Below are 26,791 nucleotides of genomic sequence, written 5' to 3' on the forward strand. Positions count from 1 at the left end.
AGTCGTACTACGCATCAGCTTCTTAGACTAGATAAGTACATGGCAATACTTTAAAATATTTCATAAATTAATTTTGTTCAGTGTCCATCCCACCCATTTTAATGATAGGATTTCGCACTTACTTAATTATTAAAATAATCTCAAATCATTCGCTTGAGTGCATTCTCCTAATGTGCTCTTTCAGATTTTTTTGCCGTCCAAAACTTTTGGCGCACCCAGGACAAAAAAAGTCCCTTGCACCCGTATGTTTCACCATATGACTAGCCAACTCTCGCTTAGTATAAAAATCCTTTTCACAATGATCGCATTTGTGAGGACGCTGCATTAGATGCACTCTGGTAGTGTGAAGTCTCCAAGCGTTTTTTGTATCGAAAACTTTATCGCAAGCCAAGCATTTTATCTCTGGCGCTTGAACGCCGTGAACTTTGGACAAATGGGAGTATTTCTGCCAAACTTCTTTGAATCTTTCGTCGCAGTGCCCACATTTGTGAGGAAATTTAATAACCGCATGCTTGGACCGATGGTGAAGCGTTTTCTTTCGGGCTGTATCGAATTCTTTATTGCAAATCTGGCATGTAAATGAACCGAGCTTATGGGCAGCGCCGTGTCGCAACAAATTATTTTTACTGACAAATCCCGCGTTGCAAAACTCGCAGATATAGTTCCGGTAGTGAACATTCATGTGCTCCTGCAGAGCTTTGAAGGTGTTGAATATATTCATGCACATGAAACACCTCATAACACTAAAGTCGAACTTAAAAGGAAGAATATGGTTCTTGACATCGAAAAATATGTCTATGTTGTGTGCGTGTTTTAAATGGCACAAAAGATCTTCCAGCGTCATAATAACCTCTCCGCATTTGCACTGCAGATCTGTGATGTCCAGTTTAACAAAGTATCCGTGCATATCTCTGCCCTTCATAAAATTAGACTTGACTATATCGTTATGGCCACCAATGACGTGTTGTTTCAGATCTTTGGCCTCCGGGAACTGTTGGCTGCAGAAGCAACAAGTATAGCCCAGGCCACCGTGGCATCTAATAGGTGTTGCATTTGTGTTGAGCAATATCTCTTTGATATTAAACTGGTGTTTTTCAACCTCAGTCTTGTTTGACCCCTGACTATTTACTTGCTCCTCTTCGTCGTCGTCTTTCAATAAAAGCCCTCCGTCGACTTCTACAACTATCGAATTCTCGTCACCTACAACAAATAGGGCAGCTTATAATTTGATTTATTTTGTCACATAACTATTTATATCGTTATAAGCTCTACTTACTGAATTAAAAAAAATCATATTTTCCACAAACTATCACTCCTTAAAATCAGGCAATATGGCTAATCTTTAAAATGGTAGATACACACAATTATTGAAATAACTTGATAAATTCCTATTTATTCGATAAAATGAATCTGTTAATAAATAGAAATAATCTTAATTGCAAATATTACTTTTCTCTTTTCATAAGTCCGTCATGCATATGGATAACAAGATATTTCATAGTATATAATTTGCTTCTTTCGTAAATTCGTTGCCTAATATATATTTTAATTGAATCAAATGCAAAACGCAAGTTAATGATTAAATTTTATTATTATAATAACAATACATTGTACACGTGTTATAATATTCTAGATTTATCAAACTATACAATAAGGATATCTTGCAAACTCAAAGGACGCGTTGTTTTCGTTGATCATAAACATAAATTTGATTGTGCTTTTTTATATTTAAATTATTACTGATTGAACTTTTCTTTCATCAGGACGAAAATGAACAACTTAAAAGATTAACGGTCTCAGCCTAAAGCAAACCTACGAAACAAAGCATACATATTAATCAAAACTTTCATCCAATACCTAGTATAGCGAGGGATTATATTAATTTCTACATTTGAATTGGAAAATTACGAAGAACAGCTTAGGAATGTCCATTTCAAGCATCTTCCCCGTGTTTCGACCGCATATGGCTTCGCCAACTACATTTTTGGACAAACGCTTGCCCACAATGAACGCAAGCGAATCTCCTATCATCAGCGTGGATTCTCAAATGCTCCCGCAGTGTGTTCTTCCGACCGTACGATTTGAAACACACATCGCATTGGAACAATCTAAGGCCAGTGTGTTTCGCCATGTGTCTTTTAAGACTCCCCGTGCTGAAGAACTTCATGTCACACTCCTGGCATTTATGCCGACGCTCCAACAAATGGTCCTTCTTCGTGTGTCTCGAAAGCGCTCTCTGGTTATCAAATGTTCTTTCGCAGGCCGAGCATCTCAGTATCACACGCGGCGCGTTATGTACCTTCACCATATGGTCCACTCTCTTCCAGTAGTCGGTAAACCGTTCATCGCACATGGGACATTTGTTCCGTTTGGAAAAACCAAGGTGAGTTCGCCTCTGGTGATCGCGAAGGTAAAGCTGATTGCTGAACACCTTATCGCATTGATTACACTTGAAATCGCTCTCTTCGTGAATCTTTACGTGGCACGCCAGTCGTTTTTCAGTCATGAAGGCGCGACCACACTTATCGCATGTAAACTTCCCAAAGTGACTATTCATGTGTTCTTGCAGTAGTTTAAACTTTAAGTACTCCGCCGAGCATACGGCGCAGCGAAGTTCTGGTGTGTCAAATTTAAACGGCAGCAACGGAGTTTTTACATCAGTGTACAGAGCTTTTCCGTGGTCTATTTTAAGGTGTCTTATCAACTCATCTAGATCAGGTATATCTTTATCACAGAGTGCACAATTCAAATATGTTATATCCAATTTAACCACATGTTCAAATAGCCTGGGGCTCATGTATTTAATAAGACTATCACTATTGTGTTCGTTGAGAAAATGCTTTTTAAGTTCCGTTGCCTCTGGAAACTGCATCGGACAAAACGAACAACCATATCCTGAGGTGTCTTTATTTCGTATTGGGGTAGCGTTGGAATTTAACAGAATTATATTCAAGTTTCGTTGGTGTTTCACTGCTGTTGTCAATCGAAGTGGTCGACGCACGATTTTTACGTCCGGAGATTCATTTGTTTTCGATATTTGTATTGTCCTCGTTCTTTTTACATTCCTTGATGGGACGGTCGGAAGTGTAATTGTTCGTATAGATCTTTTTTGTTTCGTCGATTTATTGCTTGATATCGTTATTGTGCGCGCCTTTTTCTTTGGCATCACAATTGTGTCAACACCTACAAAGAGAAACCTTAATTAGTCAAGTATTAGATTTCGTTCTCATTCTGTAAACTATTTTAACGAACAAAAGGCTTAAACATAATAAATTATACTCGCCTCACTTTTATAATTTTAACTTCATGAATATCGTAAACTGGTAAACTGGCGGCAAATACTTCTATGAATGTTATTATTGTTCAATGAAATAAATTAACTCAAGTAAGCTGTCTAAATCAGTCAATAATTGGTTATTAACGGCGATTTTTGAAGGTTAAACAGATGTCTTAGTACGTATGCTAATGAATTAAATAATACGCTAGTTAAGAATCAATTTGAGATAACTATATTCAAATAAAAAAATACATTAAAAGGTTAGAAGTGGCACAATCAATGCAGTCTTCGAATGTGATCTTTCAAAGTTTTCAGTCTACCGTAGCTCTTAAGGCATAGGTCGCATCTGTATTCCCTACTCCCAGTATGCTTAACCATATGATCATTCAGTTCCCTTTTAGAAAAGAAGTCCATATCACAGCGTGTACACTTATGATGCCTCTGCATCAAGTGATACTTTTTTGTATGCAACAACCAATTCTGTTGCGAACTAAAAGTCTTATCACAAGCCTGACATTTTATAGCGGGATCTACCACACCGTGTACTTTGGCCAAATGCTCATTCTTGTAAATATTCTCTTTGAATCTTTCATTGCAATAGCCGCATTTATAGGGCATATGTTGACCGCTGTGGATTTTGCTCTCGTGCAGTTTCTTCTTTCGTAATGTGTCAAAAACCTGCCCGCATTGTTCACAGGTGAACAAGCCCGTCTTGTGTCCTTCTCGGTGGCAAAATAAAAAGTGTCTATTTACGAAGCCGGCGTCACACACCTCGCAAACAAAATTTCTATAGTGCCTATGCATATGCTCTTGCAGTCTTTTGAATTTGTTAAAAACGTTGTGACAGATAAAGCACTGTAAGTTTTCGCAGTCGAATTTGAACGGTAGTATATGATTTTGAATATCTGTATCAATAGGTTTATCGTGTGCTATTTTCAGATGTTGCATTAGCTGCTCCAACGTTTGCATTGACTGTCTGCATATACCACATACAAGAGATGTTATGTCGAGTTTTACAACGTAACCGTACATATCCCTGCCTTTCATAAAACCGCCTTTAGCCTCATCGTCGTGTGATTCGATCGTGTGTTTTTTTAAATCTGCCGAATCGGGATATTGGTCGGAGCAAAAGCAACAAGCGTATCCTATACCGCCTCTGCAACGAATCGGCGTCGCATTCGACCATCGTATTATCTCTCTTACATTCGTCCGATGTTTCTCCAATACTTCACCCAATTTCTTTTTTGGTTCAGAGCTTATGAATTTTATGTGTTCTGACTTTCTTACTGACCTCAAATCTTTTTCAGGCTTACGGTCTTTACCTATAAAGAAAATCTTGAATTACTTGCATGTTAAGTTTTCCTACTAAGATGAATATTCTTACGTGTTACATACATACATGTATTAAATATAAAAATCAATACAAGACGGGAATCGCAAAATTTTGAGATATTGATTTCGATGCAAAGGGTACCTATTGTTTTAATATGAATACGAAAATTTCACTAATAATTTCTCATAATAAAGTGAATTCAGTGTTTAGAAATCTTTAAATTTTATTTAGAGAATTATAATTAGCCGTATATATAATGAGTGTTTCAGCTCATAAAATAAGTTGATTAAATTATAACAGATGTTTATTATCATCAATTTTTAGTACATTTAGTTAATATTATTAATTAGTAGAACATTTATCATAGGAGGATTGGAGAATAGGCTTAGTCCTGCAGCATATGCGGTTAAAAAATTAGACAATTAACTGACAGATATGGCGCAACTAGTTAACTTTGGTTATATAATATAAGAGGTGTATTGTTATGGGGCAGTGTTGCGGAAGAGTGCTATTCGCGCTATTTATAGCCTAGGTCCTAAAGAAACATTAAGCCAAAAATGTAAAGGAAGAAACATTTTGACTGTTGCATCTCCATATATTCTTGATAATGTTCTATATGTTCATAAGCACATTAAGGAATTTGTAAGGAACTGTGACAATCATAATGTAATTACGAAACATAAACTTGTTATGCCTACTACTCGGTTAAGTTAAATAAGTGAATTAAATCTTTTATTGGACGATGTACTTATACAAAACAAATGTATTACGAAATTTAAAAGAATAGTAAAAAAACATTTGCGTGGTAAAGGTTATTATAACATAAATTATTTTCTTAAGAATGAAGCGGACACCCTCAGACGATATATACACTTGACCGGAAATGCTACCACAATCTGTGCCGTCTCTGATGAAGTCAAGTCAGTAACTAGTAAACATCTATTTTGCTATTTAAGGATATTATTTTCTATCGGCCGTTCCCAATATACTGTCTACAGATAGAGATAAATTACTACCATCTACTGTCAGTAATTAGCTGTCAATAATCTGAAGCTATCCCAATATATCCGATAAGTCATTCTTATCGCCTTTTATTGGGACGCGTGAATTGCAATTTCCATACAAATTTAATATCGCTGGTAAGCTATACGTCGTCGCATTGACAGACAGCGTGTACAGATAAGGTGAGTTACCGTCGATAAGTTTATTGGAACAGAAAAGTCAACGATAATTACGATTTTTATCTCAAGTAAGAGATAGAATATTGGGAACGGCCGTATGTCGTCTTCGATTGACAAGTACAGAGTGTTGCTGTCAGATTTCATTTGCATTATCACTTAAGGTTCTTGTACGTCTACATCACAAGGGGCCATCCATAGCTTACGTCACAGTATAACAGGGAGGAGGTAGGTGTGCCATTAAATTATTATAGTGCATTTTTATGTATGTATGAAAATCATTAGTATAATTATAGGATGTGAAGTATATTCAGTATCTATAAGAGTTATGGTTATTTTATTTTTCAATTGTTATCCTAACTTCACGGACGAGTAAAAAAAGAAGGACTCCGTGTCACCATACATAACAGTGAGGCAAAAAAATCAAGCCGGTAAACGTGTAAATACATAGCCCCACGCATACACTTACACTAATACAAGCCGATCGGCCGCCATTATAAGATTTGCAGTTATCGTTATCGTCTGTGGCAGAGCAGTTTGCGTCGCAATAAAATATTTTAAAAATGCCGTCGTGCGTTGTGAAAAAGTGTAATAACAATACTATAAAAGTATTTTTGGATATATGATTATATAAGGGGGAAAATTGTGTGACTAGTATCCCCCGTAACCGCACACACACTAGTATAAAGGTGCTTCACTTGCTAATATCACGGCGCGCAGTCCTTTTTTTACTAGTCCGTGCCTAACTTAGCGATCCGAGATTGAATCATTTCCTGCTTTATACACTTGTTATCGATCTATTCTATTCTTTCTAAAGTGGCTTCTTTTTTTATGGAAAAGGAGGACAAACGAGCGTGTACGGGTCACCTGTGTTAGGTGACCACAGCCACCCAGATTCTCTTGCAACACCAGAGGACTCACAGGAGCGTTACCGGCCTTTAAGAAAGGTGTACACGCTTTTTTGAAGGTACCCATGCCCCATCGTACCGAAAACACCGCACAAGGAAGCTCATTCCACAGCTTTGTAGTACGTGGAAGAAAGCTCCTTGAAAACCGCACTGCCACACATCCAGATGGTGAGGATGATATCCTATTTTATTGCGTGTCGTGCGAAGGTGAAATTCGGTGGCAGGAATCAGGTGAAACAACTCTTATGAACATTCCCCTGTAATAAATGAGGTAGAAGACACACAATGAAGCGACGTCTCTACGCAACGCCAAGTTATCCAGCCGTTCACAGAGCACTATTTCGAGCTGCTCTGCGTTGCACTAGGTCAAACGGATGGAGTTGATACTGAGACGCGCCAAACCAGAGATGACAGCAATTATCTAAAAGTGGACGGACTGGTGTGGGCTGGAGTATTACCACGCTCTATTTATGACGCCCATTTTCTTGGAAGCCAATTTGGCTTTTTCCTCCAGATTACGAAATTGGCAATCGCTTGAGATTTCGAGACCCAGTATTCCGAAAAAAGGCGAGGCATTAAGTGAAGTGCTGTTGAAGCTTGTGCGGAATGGGCACCACAATACAGCCAATGTCACGTTTAAAATTCGACCACCAAGCTTAGAGTTATCTGATCGGTGTCAATGAATTTACCAGTGTTTACGGTAAAGATCAGTTCCAAGATTGAACAGTTTAATTTTCTTATTAATACACAGAAATGTATCACGAAAAAATGTAATCTCAAACTGTCATCTTACTCATTAATTTTTGCCATAAACGACTTCTATTTCATCTATCAACTAGCCGTTAGCGCCCGCTTCGCTGGGCGAATTTTAAAAGGAAATAAATTAAATTTTATTCATCTTATTACAAATACAATAAAAAATAAGTAGCCATAAACCATCTAGGATAAATTTCGCATCGAATAGTGGTAGTTTCATATCGATACGATCAGTGGTTTACGAAGACCATTTTCATTATATATATAGATATACAAGTGACAACCCTTGCATATTTTTATGCGACTAAACCTGTGACTAAACGTTGAGACAGCGTTCTAAGTATTTAGCGGTAAAACAAGAGCTAGCCCACTCAGTATTTGTCACACATATGGCCCAGATTTTAAAAATTAATTACAGCATAAGAAATGTTTGGTATATGGCAATTTTGTAATTTACCATATCGGTTTAGTAACATTTATTTATTTTGGTTTATGAGATACGGGCCGCTGACAACGGACAAGTTGACGGACATGAGAGGAGGTATTATTAGCAGGCCTGTCTCAATCCTCGTGTAGGTATCGCTACGATTTGGGAATACGCGCGGCGGCCTCTGCAGAGAGGCTATTCAGTAGGGACTTACGAGCGAGCAAGCACGCGTGAGCTTCTTTCGTCGCCTACTTCACCGGTCTGGCCGATCATTTAAAAATGGGGAAACATAAAAAATGCAAAGCATATTTAAGGTTCAATCCAAATCAGGCGATTCAAAATTATACTTTAAGCTTCCTAAAGTCGCTGAAACAATCCAATTTAATGTGATATTTATTATAATAAAATGACCATTCATGATAGCTACCTGTTTATAGCGAACCAAAATTATATTTTAAGCTTCCTTAAGACGCTGAAACAATGTTATTTAATGTGATAATTATTATAATGAAATTACCATTCATGATAGCTACCTATTAATTTCCTATATAATATGTAGGTTTTACTATGTCGTGGTCATCCAACGCATACATAAACTATCTGCAACTAATGTAGGTTTTACAACAAAAGAATTAAATATTTAAATTGTAGAAATCTAACTAAGCCATTTTTATAAGTTGACCTTATACTAAAAAGAAGACAACCCTAATGTCGTCAGAAGAGGTAAGAGTCACGCGATAGAAAGAGAGGCAACTTCTAGGTGAATAAAAATGTATGTTAATAGCCTTGTGCGATCGATGCGATGAATTGCACCTTATTGTATAGCGCAAGAGTCCCTATTTCTTTAATTGATTTACGGAGTAAGACGTCTGTACTTGTACTATTACATATTCTTTGGTATTAGTAATAGGAGTCACGTTGCTTCAGGTTGCTTGTAAGCCCCAAAAAATGAAATAATAAGCTTTAGGAAATATTTTACTTTTGATACACTTACATTGATAGAATAATATACTTAACTTGAACATAATTATTATAATCATGTACTTACAATATACTAGCGAATACACAAACAAAGCTTGCAAGAGGGACGAACATCTCTAACGGATATACAGCAAGATAAAAATGGAAAGCGAAACAGTGCGCCATGCTTGAAATCAGCTCCTTACGGCCGGCCTTACAAATAAACTTGGTATGCTTGTTGTTCTGTGTCGCTATAATAATACTGTTATATAAATAAATACTTTTGTTACTCAACCCAGATACTTTCATTGATTTTTGATCATTATAATAATAATAATAATCACCATCACAACACAACACCTTCACATCAATCTATAATACTGACAAAATAGTTAATCGTTGTTTATGTATTAATATTAATATCCTAGTGATGCTTGTTTTGCACACCGTATCAAAGCGACGATGTGACGTCACTCGAAGACTACGCTTCTTCGCCGTGCTTCGCTCGCATGTGTCCCCTCCAGCTGCACTTCTGCACGAACGCCTGCCCGCAATGTTCGCACTTGAACCTCCTATCGTCCGCGTGTATTCGCATATGCTCCCTAAGCGTCTTCCGGCGGCCATAGCTGTTGAAGCACACCTCGCATTTAAACATCCTCTCACCAGTATGTTTCACCATGTGGTTCTTCAGTTCGTTGGACGTGAAAAACGACATATCGCATTCGTTGCACCTATGACGCCTGTCCATTAGATGCAGCCGCTTTATGTGGGCAGTGTATTCTTTTTGGCTCCGGAAAGTTTTATCACACGCCTGGCATTTCGCCTCAGTGTAAACAACTCCGTGTACTCGAAAAAGATGAGTCTCCTTCTTCCTATAATCGCCAAACTTCTCATTGCAGTACGCGCACCTATTTAGGCCTTCTGAATGCGTATGTACACATTTCTCGTGACTCTGTTTCTTCCGCAGCGTATCGAAGACTTTATCGCAGTAATGGCATTTAAACGTACCTATGTCGTGCGCTTTCGAATGCTGCGCCAAAACGGACCTCGTGATAAATCCGGCGTTGCACACTTCGCATATAAAATTTCTGTAATGCACATTCATGTGCTCCAAAAGCGATTTGAATTTATGATGGACGCTTTGACACATGAAACACTGCAGGGAGTTTTCGCTGAATTTGAACGGGAGCAACTGATTTTTTACGTCCATATACATTTTTATACTGTGCACATTCTTCAAATGATCTATCAACAACTCGATATTGTCAATAGGCCGATTGCAAATATTGCATTTTAGTTGCGTTATGTCAAGTTTTGCATGAAATCTGTGCAAATCCTTCCCGTCCATAAGCCTTAGTCTAGAGTTTTCATCGTGTGCAGCAATTGTGTGTTTTTTTAAATCGGCTGGATCAGGGAATTCATCGCTACAATAACAGCAAGCGTACCCAATACCGCCCCGACATCGGATCGGTGTCGCATTAGAGTTTCTCAAAATTTCAATCAGATTGAATCTGTGTTTTTTTAACTCGTGGCCCTTTTTACCTTTATTACTCTCTTCAACAATATCATCGACGTCATTAATCTCATCTTTCCGTTTTCTTTTGGTACTTGGTGCACCTATAAAGAAAAGGATATAATCAATATGACATTTTGTCGCTTCTTATTTCACTTCTGGTGTATAAAATAAACCTTGCATTCTATTTTGTACTTGAAATATATGCGATCAGTTTTGGATCATCATGCTATTCGTCCCAACTCCCAACCCTTGTGTATATATCATACTATAAACTTTTCATTTCAGCTTACGATTGCCATTATTTTGTGAGAAACCAGTAAGGGCATTCAGTAGGTACTAGATTAAAAAAAAACTAAGACACTGCAGTTATTTTAAGTTTCAAGGTATTTGTGATTATTTATTTAATTCATTACATTTATTTTATCATAATTTGTCCCAACGTTCAAGTGATATATTATGCTATATAAATGATCACCTTCGCACACATTCACTATTAACAGCAGAGGAATGAATGTAATTTTTGTGGCGTGTCGCTCTAATGTGGCATTTGGCAGCAGGAATCAAACCGAACCAATCCGGCAGCGGTCAATTTGTTCGAGCTCATAGCTGATACTTTTGTGCAAAAGACCAGAGGTGAAGGAAATACTCTAAATATGGACCTACAATTTGAAGAGCGCTAGAATGTGAGCAGGCTTGAAGCACTGCCGTGTCGTGCAGTAAGGATAACTTGCTTGGTACTGTTCCCTCTCCAGAAAACGACAGGCGGTCCGAGGGAGAGAATGAGAAAAAATTATCGGGGACGAATTCACCGAATCTACCAGAGCCATTACACTCCTGGGCTAAAATCTCTTTAAGTAATGCTGTCATATTATTGTGTATCGGTAGTCGGGAAACAATCTCGACTTTAACACATCAAAAAGACCTTAATGCCTCGTACGACACCCATTTGCCTGGGACTTCCATATTCCCGCCCCGGGGAAGCACAAGACACAAGTATATCTGTAATCGTTACAATAAATTATGTAAAGCACTATTCAATACTTTGATGCTTAGCTCGACGATGCCATTTCAAAGAACACTTCTCTACAAACGATTTCTTACAATCAGTGCAAGAATATTTTTTCCTGTCATTAGTGTGAGTTTGAATATGGCTGCGTAGAGTCGTCTTTCTGGCGAACAATTTATTGCAGATGTCACATTGGAAGCTCCGCTGTCCTGTATGTTTCAGATAGTGATCATTCATTTCCCTTTTCCTGAAAAATTCCTTATCACAAAGCTCGCATTTATGCTTTCTCTCCAATAAGTGATCTCTTTTAACGTGGATCAGATACGCCCGCGTCGAGTTAAACACTTTGTCGCACGCATTACATTGTTGTTTAAACGATTTAATAGCGTGCTTATCAACCAAATGTTTCTGCTTGTGTGAATAGTATGTAAATTGTTCGTTACACAACAGACATTTATAAATACGATTAGGCGAATGTTTTAAATGGCACATCTTAACGTGACCTTTCATTTTAAGCTTCGTATCGAACTTTTTCTCGCAAATATTACATTCAAAGTGACCCAGCGCGTGAGCGTAACGATAATGGCTACGCAACTGACTTTGGTTCATAAACCATTGCTGACAATAATCACATCGAAGATTGCAGTAATGAATATTCATGTGCTTGTAAAGCATTCCGTAATTAGGAAATTCTTTCTCGCAATGCACACACCGCAGGACATCGTCATTGAACGAAAACGGCAATATATGTTTAGTTACTACCAAAGAGATCGGCCGTTCATGCTTTTCAATCAAATGATTCAACATATTCGTGAAATCGGATATGTTTTCATCACACAGTAAGCAACGCAAGTTTGTTACATCCAGCTTCAACGATCCTTCCATACATTTTGCTGTTAGACGTCTTTTGTCTTCGTGATTATGATTTTCGATATTATGGCTCTTCAACTCCGAAGGGTCTAAGTAATACTCATCGCAGAAACTACATTTATTATATCTGTCAACGCAATTACTGAAACGTGTGGCATTTGTGTATTTTAATATTTCAGATACACTTAACCGATACTGCAACATGTGGTCTTTACGTTGTTTCTTCCTGTCAACAGAAGTCGTATCTTCAGTTTCATCAATCTTTTTTACTCCCCGTCTGTGTTTCAACGCAACTTCAGTCCTATTCAAATTTAAATTATCATCATTGTTTGAATTATCTTCTACTTCAGAATTAAGAACTCTATTTTCATTTAAATCTTGATAATTCCTTTCAACTTCCTCTGATTTGCATTTATCAACAGTGATTTCACCTAAAATAAACATCAGTTTGTTAAAATTAAGACACTCATTAAATATATCATGTACCTACAGGCAATTCTTACCATGATGAACTTCCATATGTCTAAGCCATACAGTCTTCTGCTTAAACATGATATCACAATCTTTACAGGAATACGTAATATTTTTGCTTAAATGTATTTCAGCATGTTTGTTCAACTTCTCGCTGCTGGAAAAAGTCTTTGAACAAACAGAACAAGTATAGACGGTATAATGATGCACTTCCATATGTCTGTGCCATTCAGACTCTTGCTTAAACGTAATATCACAATATTTACAGGAAAAAACATCTTTGCTTAAATGTATTTCAGCATTTTTGTTCAACTTCTCGCTGCTGGAAAAAGTCTCTGAATAAGTGTGGACAGTATCATGATGAACCTCTATATGTCTGAGCCATATAGACTTTTCCTTAAATGTAATGTCACAATCTTTACAGGAAAAAGCATCTATGCTTAAATGTGTTTCAGCATGTTCATCCAACTTCTCGCTGCTGGAAAAACTATTTGAACAAATAGAACAAGTATAGAGAACAGGACATTGGACCTCTGTTTTTAAAGAATATTTTTGATTTGTTTCCTTTTTATTTTTATAAGAGACTGTTGGCGACCTTTTATCACACTCAATAATTTTGTTTGGTCTATTGTTATGACTTGGCTTCATCATGCCTTTATTGACATTGGCAATGACCACACTCTCTCCTTCATTCAAACATTCGTATTTGAGATTGGGGAAATGCAACTTTGTATGCTCATATAATGAAGAGAATTTCAAAAATTCCGCAGGGCATACAGTGCAAAGTGACAAATTATTGTGAAATTTGAACGGCACTAAGACATTATTAACCAATTTGTCCATATGTCTTCCATGATGTTCAATTAGGTGTTTCAACAAATCTTCCACTGTCTCAACATCTGCATTACAATGGTTGCATTTCAATGTTGTAATATCAAATTTAATCGCAAAACTCGTTTCAATGTGCTCTTCTATTTCATGCGACGTATGAAAATTCAGTGTATGTAGTTTCAAGTCAGCTGGATCGCCATAATATTCTGAGCATACGTAACATGAGAATCTTAAGTCTTTGTGCCAATTAAAAGGGGTGGCGTTAGAGTTACTAAGTACTTGCTTTACATATTCCTTGCTTTTGTCTCCACCTTGCTCACGACCGTTTGGGGCACGTTCATCGTTCAAACAGAGTTTGATTTTGCGGTTACGGCGATCAAACCCTACAAAGAAAACGTTTTCTATAGGTGGCGATTTATTTACTGTTTATCTTTGACGTTTTATAATTTTGATTCTAAAAGCATAATTTCAAATGTTTACGTCAAAACGTCGTCAATGGGACTTACGTCGGGCTAAAAATATGGTATAAGTAATGGAAGTAGATGAACACAGACAATAAATTTGAAGTCAACATTTAATAGTAAAATAACGGAGTTACTTACTAATTATCTTACTAGATAAAAATAAAAACGTGTGCGTCTCGAGACGACCGACAGAAGTTATAATTTAGACTAATCTAAGTTAATCTATTTAATATTGAAATTGTTTAACTTGAGAAAAGCTTAGGCTACTAAATAAACGTCATGTATTTTACAGACGCATAGTGTTCGTAAATCGCAATAGGTACAAGGCTCCCATCGTGCACCATGGTGGTTGCAAGTTGATCTATCTATAAGGGTGTAGAAGATACGAGGGTTCGAAACATTTGATTTCTAAAAATGTGTTATGTCATCATTGATCTAAAATTATCTGGATTGTTCTAGAAAATTCTATAATTATCTAGAGATTTCTACAGTTATTTGGAATGGTTTCAAATGTAAGCTTTTATTCTAATCAAATAATGAAAATACAAATAAAATTTTAGAATAATCTAGAAATTTTTTATATGAAAAAAATGCGTAGTAAGTTATGATAGATTATTAACATTAACAAATAACTATATAATCAATCATGACCGAACGAAGCGGGTATTCACAGCTAGTTTATTTATAAAATCTTTTATTAAAAATATATTTATATTCTTAGTTGCGATCCTTGAATATGTAGATAAGAATTTTGTGTATGTATTAATATGTAATGTTACTAATAACATTATTTAATCCTATAAAAGTATTTATTGGTGAGAGTGAGAGAGTCGAAGCCTGCCTAGCGCTGTCGTATGCGTGAGAGAAAGGGAAGCTAGACAGACTGGCGCCGTAACGCGTTACGTTACGATGCGGTTTGCCCTCCCATAAGAAGTTATTACTTCAAAAATCTTTTTTATGCGAAACATATGAGAGAATTCAGCATGTCGCTCGAGGGGCCTTTAATGTAAGGTATCGCAACTGGACTTGCAGGACTCCCCAGTACTGTACTATTCCGCTTTATATATATATATATATAAAGCTGAAGGTCAAGGAAAGATCAGAAAACATCCGCAATAAAACAAATGTATTAGATGCCCTTCAACATATGAAAAAACTGAAGTGGGAATGGGCAGATCAACAGATGGACGGTGGACAAAGCTGGTCACCAATTGGTCTGGACCACGAGGCAAGAGAGCCAGAGGACGCCCTAAGGAACGATGGATTGATGAGATCAAAAAAATTGCTGGAGAAAACTGGACTCAGAAAGCAAAGTCAAGAGCAACCTGGAAATTGTTGGAGGAGGCCTATACCCACCAGGGGCCTTAACTATAAAAATATTATTTAAATGTATATATTTCTTATTTTTTATATTATTATGTTAGTTAAGGAAATAAAAAGGCTTTATTATTATTATTACTGTACTATTACCGTATTGTGACAATACCCACAAACAAATATCTAAGTTGTGTGACAATGGCGCCTACTGTCTTATGTTCGCGCCTCTGTCCCAAGCAAATACCTAATAAATACGAATAGAAAGTAATGTCTGTGTTATGCGAGTGTTACTCCGCGCTCTGTGCACGAAAACAAAAGCAATATGAAAGAAAAAAAACAACTTTCATTGTCGATTTATTTACATAAATATACAGATTTAATTTACGAGTACAACTTATGGCAACTAGATCTATTATATTTAGTTACAATTATCCTGGGCAAAAACAGTAAGAATAGTGAAAGATTAGTCGATATTCTACATTAAAATAATTATTTAACTTCGACGATGCATCTGACCTTATGCTGAGAGTTAATAATAATTATTATTAAAACTTTCCGAATAACGACTGTCGCTTAATTATCGCCGCGTGTCGAGTTTCATGGTACGAGTCACGAAGCAATGAAACTACCCGCATACATTATCTCTGGACATGACGTCGATGACGTCAAATCGCCACTTTGGTACGGTGTGCAAAACAAGCATCACTAGGATATTGTTATTAATAAATAACCAACGATTTATTTTTTTCAGTATTATAGATTGATGTAAGGCTATTATGTTATTTATTTATTCAATGAACAAAATTATCTCAATATATATAATAATAAAGTCATACTCGCAAAACCTCTAAGGTTTATGTGCGAGCGGTAAGTTCGCATTACAATAATTGTCTTAATTACTTAAGACTTAATATAACATATTGTAGTATTATTAAAAATAAACATCATAGGTATTCCTGGTTATTAGCTTCTAGATAGTATTTTTTTAGCTTTACTTTGAAATTTTTCTTTTGCAGATATATATCTATTAGATCATTAGGTAATGTATTTAAAATCCTTGGTAATACATAGTTACAGGTTCTTTTACCATATACATTGTTATATTTAGGTAGACAAAACTTATTTAGGTAGGCTAGTTTCTTCATATTTTGTTTTCTTTCATATTTCTTAACATTACAATATGTCTTATTATATTCTACAACTAAAATAGTGTGATGCTGATTATTATTAAAATGATGAAAAATCTATGAAAGAGATACTTTCATAGATTTTTAGGGGTTCAGTAAAAAAAAGTATTTATTTATCTAAAAGTAATATTATAGCGACACAGAACAACAGATACTTCAGAAGTATTAGCAACAAAAGTCAAAACGTAACAATGAAAATTCAAAATCAAAACAGCACGAAAGTATCTCGACATGTACCTAACGTTAATTAAACTGAATACCGCACTGAGGCAAATGGACGAGCGCGAGAGGGTGAGAGGGGAACGGGAGGGGGCTTCGCGTTCTGGCGAGGTCCAGAGACAATATGGCCGTGTAGAATTTTAATATTATCATCTCTAATCTAATCTCATAAGTACAATTATCTATAAATATACATAAACAGCTGATGTATCATACAAATCATATAAATTTGAATGAGTAAAACAACCGCTGAAACCGTGATTTATTAATACACAAAACAGTATTGCCTAATAACATGTAACAAGAAATGTGTTATTATTAGTATAAATCGCTAATAAAAAATAAAAATATATAGTAATAAATCTATATATATGTATATAAAAGAGAATGTATGTTTGTATGTTCCCTAATAACTCCTAAACTATTCGACCGATCTCTATGAAATCTTTAGTAATAGATTCGTTGAAAGCTCAAGGAAGGTTTACATATATAATTTACTAGCTGACCCGGCAAACGTTGTTTTGCCATATAAATTGTATTGATCTTTTGCTTGCTAGTTGATAAGAGATGGCGCTAGTTGTATTCATTAGTAACAAACACACTTCTTTTATATTTTGTATAATTCACACTATTGTTTTATAAATTATAGCCTATTTGTTATTCTGGTGTGTAAGCTATATTATCGTAAAGTTACATCAAAATCTATTCAGTAGATTTTGCGTTAAAGAAGTTCAAACATACATCCAGACATACAAACTTTCACATTTATAATATTAGTAGGATATGGCAAAACAACGTTTGCGGGGTCAGCTAGTAGATACATACAACAAATAGAAAATTTATTTGAAATCACAGAATTCGTCAAAATCTCGACATGAAAAATCTATGTTTCTGACATTGACATATCAAAACTGGTCACGCATAAGTAGGTAATGCTCTCGGGGTGTCAAGTGATTTATATATTCGACATCTATGGTACACGTACATTATCTTATATCTTTAAACGATCAATTCTTGTATATATGTATATATATAATCTGAATCTCGGAAACGGCTCCAACGATTTTCATAAAATTTAGCATACAGGGGATTTCGGGTGCGATAAATCGATCTAGCTACGTTTCAATTTAAGAAAATGTATTTTATCCGTGTTTTAATAGGAAACAGCTACAATAACATTAGAATACACAGGTAAATTTCACCAATATACTCAATATAGCTCAGATGACACATCGAGTGATAACCCAATCCAGATGTCCTATTAGATTTTTTTGTTCGAGTTTTGAACATTCTTAAAAATCCGAGAAAGGCTCTGCCGTCCGGACATCGTTTCTATAATATACAATAATATTTGGGAATTATGTATAAATAAGATAATAAGTTTACTTAAAAATAGCGTCGAACAGGCTAGGTATTAGGTTATTTTATACTCATTTATTAGACGCTCTTTCGATTAAGGAAATCACTGTTAGGAAACAGTAGTCACTATTTCTCCATACTAAGGTTTTCAACTATTATTCCCTTGGTGTTTAAACCTAGATCAAATTTATTATTTCAAATAAAATCAAAACCATCCTAATCTGTGTCTCTGTTATGTTTTTATATTTTTGTTTTGTAGATGCTAGAGTAATTTTAAAGTGCTCAAAACGAAAAGGCCTAGTATCAGACAATTTTTTTTATGGAAAAGGAAAGGTCAACTGGTGTTGAGTGATCACCGCCTCCCACACACTCCCACAACAACAGCGGAATCACAGGAGCGTTTCCCGCCTATAAGGAAGGTGGACACGCTTTTTTTGAACGTACCCATGTCGTATCGTCCCGGAAACACCGCACAAGGAAGCTCATTCCACAGCATTGTGGTATGCGGAAGAAAGTTCCTGAAAACCGCACTGTGGATGACCGACACACATCCAGATGGTGGCTATGATCCTTATTTGTAGCGCGTTATGCGTAGGTGGTATTCAGTGGCAGAAATCAGGTGGAAAAAAAAAAATTGTTCTTCCTAAAGTCCTCAGTTCGGCTAGTCATCAATCGAGTGAAAATGAATTTCCGAAAAATAACATATAATAATAAATAAATATTTAAATAATAATTAAATAGATTTCATCTAAACAAGCCTTCACCTTCTGTCTGTATTTAAAAGATTTTTCCTATTATCTGCGCAAAGTTTGATGCATTTGCGCACTTTTTCGGAACAATTTTTTTTTATCGGTGATATACCGCCGCGATAAAAAAAAACCCTTCATAAAAATGTTGTAGAGTTACATGTTTTCAATTGATAAGTTTTTTTTATAAATTCATAATTATTTAATGGTATTCAATACAGTGAGCCAAGTTATTTATCATTCTTATACCTTTTATTAAGAGCACCTTGGTCATGTATGTACAGCTCATAGTTAACCAAATATTTACAGTTGTTTCAGATAATAATTATATATACAATTATATGTTAAACATCCCACTTAGACGACGACATGTCGGAGTGCAGGTCCTCCCACATGTTGGCTCCTTTTAGGCCCGATTTCACCATTGACACTCCAATCTGGGTTTCATAAAACTCAAGTTCTACATAAAAACCGCGTTCACGAAAACCCAGTTTACGGGTCGAATACAATAGAAGATTTCAAGTACCTGTCAAAGATGTCATCGAATGTGTAGATGTTTCTATTACGATGACGACATTTACAGCTCTTGAACGAGTTCAAATTTTTAACGTAGAAAATACGGCAATAGCCATTTGAACGCGTCTGCCTTTTTGAATTTGATCTGTACACATATTCAGGCGTATAGGCGTTGGTTTAAAGTATTCTAATGATAAAATCAGCCCTTAGTGATGCGCGTCCTTCATTCGCTTAGGAAGTGCATAGGTATAGGGGGTATGTAGATGCATAAGGCAAAAGCCTGTCGAATATGGCACGCTTTTCTGAACGCACACTTCAATTCTTCACAAGAATGGAGCTTCCATTCTTGATGTACATATACAACATTATAAGAATCCACAAATAATGCCGTTAAGTTTGTCTTGATCTAAATAATAATTAAACCTTTACCATGCTCGTCAGATTTATATTACGTTAATCTATTTCTATTCCAAGTAATCAATCTATTGCGTTTTCTATAAAGTCGCGTACAAAGTAAGATGAAGAAAGCACGCAATGAATTCCACGTGAACAGTTTTGGTTTGTCATTGCCTGCGTATGTTGCTTAGACAAAAACACGCGTGTAAAGTCGCAATAACGCAATTTCTCATGCAAATTACAGTATAGTTATGTATGAACGCGTAGACTTAAGTAGTGGCAACTGGCTAAATCAACCTACACAGTTTCCCCGTGTTTAGTCTTCATATGACTCCGCCAACTGCATTTCTGTATAAAAGTCTGATCGCACCTCACACACTTGTATCGCCTATCGTTTGCGTGAATCCGCAGGTGTTGTTTCAATGCGTCCCGCCTACCAAACGACTTCAAACACACATCGCATTGAAACTCTCGAACTTTCGTATGCTTCACCGAATGATCCTTCAGTTCGCTCCACGAGTAAAACTTCATCTCGCAAAAGTTACACTCATGGTTCCTTTGCATGAGGTGATCCCTGGTGATATGGATGTAATAAGCCTTCTGGTGTGTGAACTGCTTATTGCACGTGTCACATTTCAACGCTGTATACTTGTATTCGTGCACACGGACAAGGTGGCGCTCCTTTTGCCTATAGCTCTTAAATACTTCATTGCAGTAACCGCATCGGTTCAAATAACCCTTCGTTAAGTGGACATTCTTCTCGTGCGATTGTTTCTTTTGCAGCGTGTTGAAAACCTTTACGCATAAGCTGCATTTAAACTCGCCAAGCTTGTGTTGGTTACTGTGGCACAACAAACGTCTCTTGTTGACGAAGCCTGCATCGCACGTTTCGCAAATAAAATTCCTGCAGTGAACGGACATGTGTTCCAGCAGATTCTTGAAACGGTTAAACTTGTTCTGGCAAATAAAACAGCTTAAAATGTCGCCATCAAATTTGAACGGAATCATGTGATTCAATATTTCTGTATATAGTTTTAATTGGTGTGCGCTACGTAAATGAATGAGCAAATTATCGATGTTATCGATAGCCACTTCGCATATTTTACAACGTAAGTCAGTAATGTCTAGTTTGACATTGAAGGCGCACAGATCTCTGCGCTGTGCAAAGCTTGCGGTTTTAACGCCATCACTGTGTAAATCCAGATTATGCTTCTTAAGAACAGCTGGATCTGGGAATTCCATTCCGCAATAACAACACGTGTATCCTATTCTTCCAAAACTTTTAAACGCAGTTGCATTTGACCATTTCAAAACCTGTTCCACGTTATAAATATGTTTGTACAGTTCACGGTTTTGTGTATTTTTTTTCTGTGGTACAGTTACAAAATCTTCGATCGCATGTACCTCGGTATCCTTACAAGCGTCCTTTTTGACTTTGCTCCGATTACCTATAAATAAAATTAGATCTTTTTAATCACCATTAGCTTCATTTATGTCTCTTTAGTAACACATCACGCCAAAACCCAAATGCATAGAGTGGATTCTTTAAAGACTTCAGCGGATAGGTTTATAAAACGACTAACTTTTATTTATAAAAATACTATATAATTCGTATCTATGATTATTAACAAATCCGCACCAATGATACGTGCTTTCCGTGCTTTGTACGCATATGACTTCGCCAACTACATTTCTGTACGAAAGCCTTATCGCAAAATTTGCATTTGAATCGCCTATCGTTCAAATGGATTCGAATATGTTCGCGTAAAGTTTTTTTCCGCCCGTAAGACTTATTACAAATTTCGCACTGATATGACTTATCCCCGCTATGCTTCACCAGATGTCCGTTCAATTCGGATTTCAGAAAGAATCCCATGTCGCACATTGTGCACTTATATCTCCTCTCCAACAAATGATCTCTTTTAATGTGTACCCGCAGAGCATTCGGATTGGGAAACAGTTTCTCGCAAGCCGAACATTTTAAGCGATTATTGATAATCCCATGCGCTGTGCGCAGATGTCTTTCCTTCGCTCTATACGAGGTGAACATCTCATAGCATGCACCACACTTGTTAATGAGTTTAGGGCGCGTATGAACGTTTCTCTCATGAAGCTTCTTAATTTTCATTGATGCGTAAACATTTTCGCAGAAATCGCATTTAAATGAGCCACTCTCGTGACCCTCCATGTGGTTCTTCAGCATTTTTTGATTCAGAAAACCCGCATCACAAATCTCGCATGTATAATTTCGCATGTGAACATTCATATGTTCTTGCAATGCTTTGAGTCTACTGAAAACTTGAGAGCACATACAGCAGCGCAGATCTTCTGTTTCAAATTTAAATGGCACTATATAGCTTTTTACGTCCGTGTATACTTTTTTATTGTGAACTGTTATCAAGTGTTTAGTTAAGGCATCAATGTCGATCAAGTTTTCCGCACACAATTTGCACTGTAAATTTGTGATATCCATTTTGACAATATAAGTTGATATCGATTTGCCACTCATAAATTTTAACTTGCATTTATCGTCGTGATCATTCATCGTGTGAGATTTCAAATCGGCCGGATCATGAAATTGTTCATAGCAAAAACAGCAAACGAATCCCATACTGGCTTGGTATCGAATCGGAGTTGCATTCGAGAGCTGTATAAATTGTCTCGCATTGTGCCGGTGCTTTGTAATGTCTCTTACTTGAGCGTCTCCGCGTAAATTGATTGTAATAGCCCCAGTTTTATTCCATGACCCAGATACGTTATCTGATTCTCTCGAGTCAGTATTATCTGGACTACCTATAAAGAAAAGCACATATTAAAATACATATTTGCTTTCTCGCTTCGTAATCAACATTAGCACTTTAATAAACGGATGAGTTGACAATGTACAAGTAATAAGGAACAAGCGAAATAGTGAATGAACATTTTCCTATCGACTAGACGATTATGCCATGCTTGCTTCGCATATGCCCGCGCCAACTACACTTCTGAACGAAAGCTTTATCGCAATATTGACACTTAAATCGTCTATCGTCCAAATGAATACGAATATGCTCCCGCAACGTTTTCTTGCGTCCATACGACTTTTTGCATACATCGCACTGAAACAGTTTTTCACCGCTATGCTTCACCATATGCAAGATCATCTCTTGTTTCTCGAAGAATTTCATGTCACACATCGAGCACTCAAAGTTCCTCTCAACTAGATGATCTCTTTGTACATGAATCCGCAGCGATTTTTGACTCTGAAATAGCTTCTCGCACGCGGCGCATTTAAGACTTTTACTGACAACATTATGCACCTTCCGCAAATGGATTTTCTTCGATTCATTTGAATGAAACATCTCACCGCAGCCACCACACTTGTAAATTAATTTGGAACGAGTGTGGACATTTCTCTCATGAAGCTTTTTACTCTTCATTGACACATAGACATTGTCACAGAAACCGCATTTGAACGAACCGATTTCATGGTTCGCAGAGTGATTCTTCAACATCATCTGATTCAGGAAACCCGCGTCACATTCCTCGCATACAAAGTTGCGCATATGCACATTCATGTGTTCCTGCAACCCTTTGAGTCTGTTGAACATTTGCAAGCATATATAACAACTAAGGTTCTCCTTGCCAAATTTCAATGGTAGTATAAAGCTTTTTATATCAGTGTAAATTTTTTTATCGTGTGCCGAGATTAAATGTTTGGCCAAATCGTCAAGATCGCCCATGTCCTTAGCGCAAATCTTGCACTGTAAATTAGTTATATCCATCTTTACAATGTAGGAACACATTCTCTTATTACTCAAAAAACTGAACTTGCTGTCATCGTCGTGTTCGTTTATTGAGTGATATTTTAAATCGGCCGGATCGGGGTATTGTCGATTACAAAAGCAGCACAGAAATCCTATACTCCCTTGGTATCTGATTGGTGTTGCATTCGAGTACTGCATAAACTGGCTCGCGTTAAATCTATGCTTGGTTATATCTTTTTCTTTAGGCTGATTCGTTGACCCAGATATTTGTATTGTGATAATTCCTGACTTTTTCACTGTACTAGACAAATTACCCGAACCCATGATTCCAGTAATATCTGGTCTACCTACAAATAAAAGCACATATTATAACACCAGCCAGCTTCCTTTTAAGTTACACCCCCGTTTTTGAATATTTATAAAGACTTAACTTTTAAATTTGGCAGTTTTTGACTGTTCACACAACCTACTAGTATTAGCCTAACGCCTATTAAATGCTTTAAAAAAAATATGGAATAAACTATCATCGCATCGAGTTAAACATTATCATTAGGTCTTGGTAATATTATAAATACATGCTTAAAGTTAACGTAATGCAGCAGAACAGTAAAGAAGGTATACTTAATTAAAAATGGCATGTGAATGAAACATTGTAAATTTTTCGAAATGCTCATACCACAGACGACTAATGCCTCATAGCAGAACCTTCATACCTCTTCATGGACATGATTCCAAACCGGTTCAAGATTATCAAAAGCACACACATGTAGATGTCAAGTTGTTTTCATTTATTTCATTAAATAGTACTAATACACATTTTCATCACACATCTTTTCAAATTAAATAAACTATAAATGGGAGGCATGGAGTCCCGGCTAATTGAGCTTCTGCCGTGCGGCACATTTTACTGAATCAGTAATGTACCATCGACAAAAGTGATTGATGACACCACTATGCTGATAGTTCTTTTAAAATCATACAAACAGTTCGGTTAAGATTTGCACTAAAAAGATGGCTTATTAAGGGGTTATTTACAAAAACAACATAACCAAGATTTTTATCAGTTTTCTTATTCTGGCATCACTGCGTCCACCGTTAAACAGCATAATATTATTTAAAATATTTTGCAAAAACTACGAATCTTGCTTTTGTGTAGATTTTGTAGAAAAAAAAAAGTCATGTCACAAAAATGTCATACTGTCCCTGCCCCATATCCGAACAAGTCTTTTATCGTCGCCAACTATGGATGTGTTTGGAATCCATGATGTGGGATAAAATCTGGTAGTTTTGAATAGTTAATTACGCCCTTATTCATATAATTCATAATAGTCTGCTAACTTAAAGCATTGCTAATTCTCACTCTGTCTTCTACTATTGACCTAAGTCAGAATAAGAAATAACACTCTTTAGCATCTGTTTTAAGTTGGCGGACCATTATGAATAGGGGGGTTAGAGACAGAGGGAAAAAAGGGGCCAAAACGATGTAACATCACTATTACTGGGATATATAAGTAAATATGAAATCAGCTCTGAAAACTTAGTACGTTGAGGGATGTTCAGGACAAAATAAAAATTGCGTAATTGTGTACTTTATTTACTGTTTAGTTTATGTTCTAGGTTTATTTCATTCAATTAAGTATATATTTCTTATCAGAGAGCATACATACTCACGTAATGACAAGGGTTTCAGTCTCATTGGAAATAAAAATGTATGTTCAAACGAATTTCGACCTACGTGTTAATTATGGCTGAAAGAAAATGACATTAAGGTGGGTCGCGATCCAATTTTGTAGTGAATGACCGGATAATGAGATTTAACATGTTATGAAGATGACGCCACTCAGTGTTTTGGTTTCAAAAAAGAGTCGGGCGGCAATGCATTGTAATAGCCAGGGCGTGTAACTTACCACCAGGTTAACGCCTTGCTCTTACTCTCACTTATTCTAATTAAAAAAATATGCCATTGAAATCTTAAAAGAACAATTCATTTAGACGACATTCTGTTTTTTAATAAATTAAATAAATTAAGATAGTCCTTAGACATTGCACAACGGTCACTACCACATCACCAATCACAATTCATTTCTCTACTACATTGACAACCATCTGAGCCTTTGCAATCCCATGATTCTTCTTCATGTGTTTCCTTCTGCTGTTCTGCGTCGCGTACGCCTTGCCACAAGCGTCGCATTTAAACCTTCTCTCGTTCGTGTGCGTCGCAAGATAATGCCCTAACATATGCCGTTTGATGAAGAACCCCATGCTGCAAACCGAGCACGCATACGGCCTCTCCTTCAGGTGAACACTGCGGACATGCAGCATCAAATTCGACTTCAAGTTGAACTTCTTATCGCACATATCGCACTTAATGCCCTCGATATTATGCACTTGGGACATGTGGCGTGTTTTCTGATAGTAATTTTTAAATCTCGCCTTGCATATTTGGCACACACTATCGCCAGCGATGCCCTTGTGCTCGGTATTGACGTGCGCTTTCTTCTTCGATTCAGCCGTAAACACTTGGCTACAGTGCCGACACGGATAGCTCGACTTCTTTTTCGCGTGCGTTGTCTCGTGCCGGTTTAGACGGAATATATTCACGAAACCGGCGCCGCACGTGGTGCATATAAAGTTCCTGTAGTGCACATTCATATGTTGCATCAAAAGCTTCATGTTGTGAAAGGCCGCGTCGCATATGCAACAGTTTATCTGCTGTTCATTCGTCAGTTTGAACGGTTGAAAATAGTCTGTTATGCCCAAATAATATTTCTTTCTGTGCTCGTTGACTAGATGATGTGTCAGCGACTCCAGATTTTCCATTGGATTTTGGCAGATATTGCATTTTAGATCGACGATGTCTAGGAACGCGACAAAGCTGCTCATCCCTGAACCGGCTTTGTATGAAGGTTTTTCTCTTTCATGATCGAAGTGCGTATGGTTTCTAAGGTCTGTCGGGTTGGGAAATGTTTTGTAACAGTACGCGCAGATATAGCCTGCGTCGTTACGATCCTTGAACGGGGTCACGTTCGAGTATTTAAGCAGAGTGGTCAAATTGTGCCACTGCCTTTGCATCTCAGATAGTTTATCACGCACAACATCATCATTCACATTCTCACTCCTCTCAGTTTCATCTTCTCTCAACGTTCCTTTTCGCTTGTTTCGTGATCCCGTACGGCCTACAAAAGAAAAAGAGCTTTTCATTTGCCGTTCGGAGGGAAACGAAACACACGCACACTTCAATTTACAACACGAAATACACTCGGCGCAAAAATACTCAACATGCAAACGCTTAAATTTCAACCGTGAAA

The 26,791-nt window shown here is 36.8% G+C and overlaps 1 protein-coding gene across 20 annotated transcripts in view; it reads right to left on the reverse strand.

The window, feature by feature from the left end:
* LOC126973455 (zinc finger protein 57-like) overlaps window positions 1-26,791 on the reverse strand; it is a 74,449-nt gene that overhangs the window by 27,079 nt on the left and 20,579 nt on the right. Inside the window, exons 1-2 of one of the 20 annotated variants that reach the window (XM_050820737.1) lie at window positions 3,284-3,525; window positions 1,573-3,183 (exon numbers count right to left, since the gene is read on the reverse strand). The exons of 5 other annotated variants lie outside the window; for them this stretch is intronic. In XM_050820737.1, coding sequence (XP_050676694.1) covers window positions 1,934-3,166 — 1,233 coding nt within the window. In that variant the 5' untranslated portion in view covers window positions 3,167-3,183; window positions 3,284-3,525 and the 3' untranslated portion in view covers window positions 1,573-1,933. 14 more of the 20 variants (XM_050820741.1, XM_050820727.1, XM_050820728.1 and 11 more) reach the window with 14 other exon arrangements.

Source organism: Leptidea sinapis, chromosome 29 (genome assembly GCF_905404315.1).
Source record: "Leptidea sinapis chromosome 29, ilLepSina1.1, whole genome shotgun sequence".
NCBI lineage: Eukaryota > Metazoa > Arthropoda > Insecta > Lepidoptera > Pieridae > Leptidea > Leptidea sinapis.